The sequence below is a fragment of the Globicephala melas genome, chromosome 3, assembly GCF_963455315.2.
Source record: "Globicephala melas chromosome 3, mGloMel1.2, whole genome shotgun sequence".
Taxonomy (NCBI): domain Eukaryota; kingdom Metazoa; phylum Chordata; class Mammalia; order Artiodactyla; family Delphinidae; genus Globicephala; species Globicephala melas.
In genome coordinates, this window is record NC_083316.1 from 168,428,251 (window position 1) to 168,430,267 (window position 2,017).

General features: G+C 63.4%; 1 protein-coding gene across 1 annotated transcript; it reads left to right on the forward strand.

The window, feature by feature from the left end:
• Positions 1-281: 281 nt before the first annotated feature.
• RAX2 (retina and anterior neural fold homeobox 2) lies at positions 282-1,702 on the forward strand. Its single transcript, XM_030880369.2, has 2 exons — positions 282-507; positions 1,114-1,702. The coding sequence occupies exons 1-2, from the start codon at positions 295-297 to the stop codon at positions 1,450-1,452; spliced, it is 552 nt and encodes a 183-aa protein (XP_030736229.2). The 5' UTR covers positions 282-294; the 3' UTR covers positions 1,453-1,702.
• Positions 1,703-2,017: the final 315 nt, after the last annotated feature.

A 2,017-nucleotide genomic window follows, 5' to 3' on the forward strand; every position in this document is an offset into this window, starting at 1 on the left:
GAGCTCCAGAGGGAAAGAGAAATAGAGGCGGCGGGGGTGGGGGGCGGACAGAGACACAGAGAAAAATGATCAGAGAGAAAGAAGTGGAGACACAGTCAGGTGATCCGACATGGACAGAGAGGCTGGGGAGGCAGAAGGAATGCAGGACCCAGTGGAGGGAGAAGCCCCTCCATATCTTACCCCAGACCCAGCAGGGGCCGGGGGCTCCCCCGCCCTCCCCAACCTCAGTCCCTCCCATGTCTCACCCGCCGTCTGTCCTGCCACCGCCCCGCCAGGTGAGGGCGAGGAGCAGCCATGTTCCTGAGCCCGGGCGAGGGGCCCGCTGAGGGTGGGCGGCCAGGGCCTGGCGAGGAGGCCCCCAAGAAGAAGCACCGGAGGAACCGCACGACCTTCACCACGTACCAGCTGCACCAGCTGGAGCGGGCGTTCGAGACCTCCCACTACCCCGACGTTTACAGCCGCGAGGAGCTGGCCGCCAAGGTGCACCTGCCCGAGGTGCGAGTGCAGGTGAGGGGACCCCCTAACAACCCGAGGAGGGAGCCGGTGCCAGGTATGAACCCTCCCAGTGTATGGGAAGGCTTCCCGGAGGAGGGGACATGGGACTGGGGCCTCGATGTTTGAATTTGCCGTCTAGAAAGGAGAAAGGGCATTTTTCTAGCCCTCCAGAGCAATGTGTGCGAAGGTGTGGAGGGGTGAGATAGGAGGCATTTCCACAGAGCTGGGTGTGGAGGCAGGCAGAGGTGGAGGCAGAGAAGGAGCTTGGGAAGGGACTCAAATGCCGAACTTAGCGGCTGGAACTTCATGCCAAGGGCCAAGAGAGACCAGGAGGGAGGCCCGGAAGCCTGAGGGGCCCTGGGCAAAGCGAAAGGCAAGGAGAGCCTGGATTCAGAAGACTTTGGGGCTGATTTGATGGGGGCCAAGAGGCAGAGATCCTGCTCTCAAAACAGCCATCCCCTTGGGGTAGGTAACACCATATGTTGGCACTGCAACAGGTGGGGGTCAGGTTAGACAGCAGGCAGAACCCGGAGAGGCTGGGAGGCCCAGAGCAGGAAAGAGTGGCCTCGCCTCACCCCACCAGCCCTGACCCAGGAGCACCTCTCTTGTTGCTTCCAGGTGTGGTTCCAGAACCGCCGGGCTAAGTGGCGCCGCCAGGAGCGTCTGGAGTCAGGCTCCGGGGCCGTGGCAGCCCCGAGGCTCCCCGAGGCCCCAGTACTGCCCTTTGCCCGCCCTCCCGCCATGCCACTGCCCCTGGAGCCCTGGCTGGGCCCTGGGCCGCCAGCCGTGCCGGGACTCCCGTGCCTCCTGGGCCCGGGTCCGGGGCTGCAGGGGTCCTTCGGGCCCCACACCTTTGGTCCAGGCTTCACGGACGGTTTCACCCTGGAGGAGGCGTCCTTGCGGCTGCTGGCCAAGGAGCACGTGCAGGCTCTGGACAGGGCCTGGCCATCGGCCTGAACCTGGTGCCTGCCCAGCCCTCCCTCCTCAGCCTGTCTGTGGCCACCCATGCCGGGTCCCCCACCCCACCACCACCTCCTTACCCTGCCTTGCAGGGTAACTGGCACCCGGTTTCAAGAAAGAGGTGGCCAGAGGATCCCCGGCCAGGGGATGGGTCCCTGGCCTGGTCTCAAGGGAGTGTGGGGCCTCAGTCTCCCCATCTGTCAAGTTGGCGTGGGTGGGCTGGATTCTGAGGTTCTTAGACTGCAATCAGGAGCCACTGGGGTGTGAATTCTGAGTTGATGAGTCTAAGTCCCTCCGCCTGCCGCCCTCTCTCTAAGAAGTAACAAGTAACAGCAGTAGCAGCTCATGTTCAACCCACCCCCTTTCACTGTGTGCTCCCCATGTGCCCATTGCTTTACCCCACGAGGTAGGCATGGCCACCAGCCTCATCTTTCAGGGGAGGAAACTGAGGCCCAGAGAGGGGAAGCCAGTTTCTTGAGGCCACACAGCCAGTAGGGGGCGGAGCTCTTTTTAAACTCATTGCCTGACTCCATCACCCCAGGCCCCATGCCGGACCCAGGCT

Excerpts from the sequence above, each read along its gene's own strand:
- RAX2 (XM_030880369.2), top strand. The coding sequence starts at position 295 with ATGTTCCTGAGCCCGGGCGAGGGGCCCGCTGAGGGTGGGCGGCCAGGG. Across the intron at positions 508-1,113 it reads TGCCCGAGGTGCGAGTGCAG|GTGTGGTTCCAGAACCGCCG; the intron begins GTGAGGGGACCC and ends TGTTGCTTCCAG.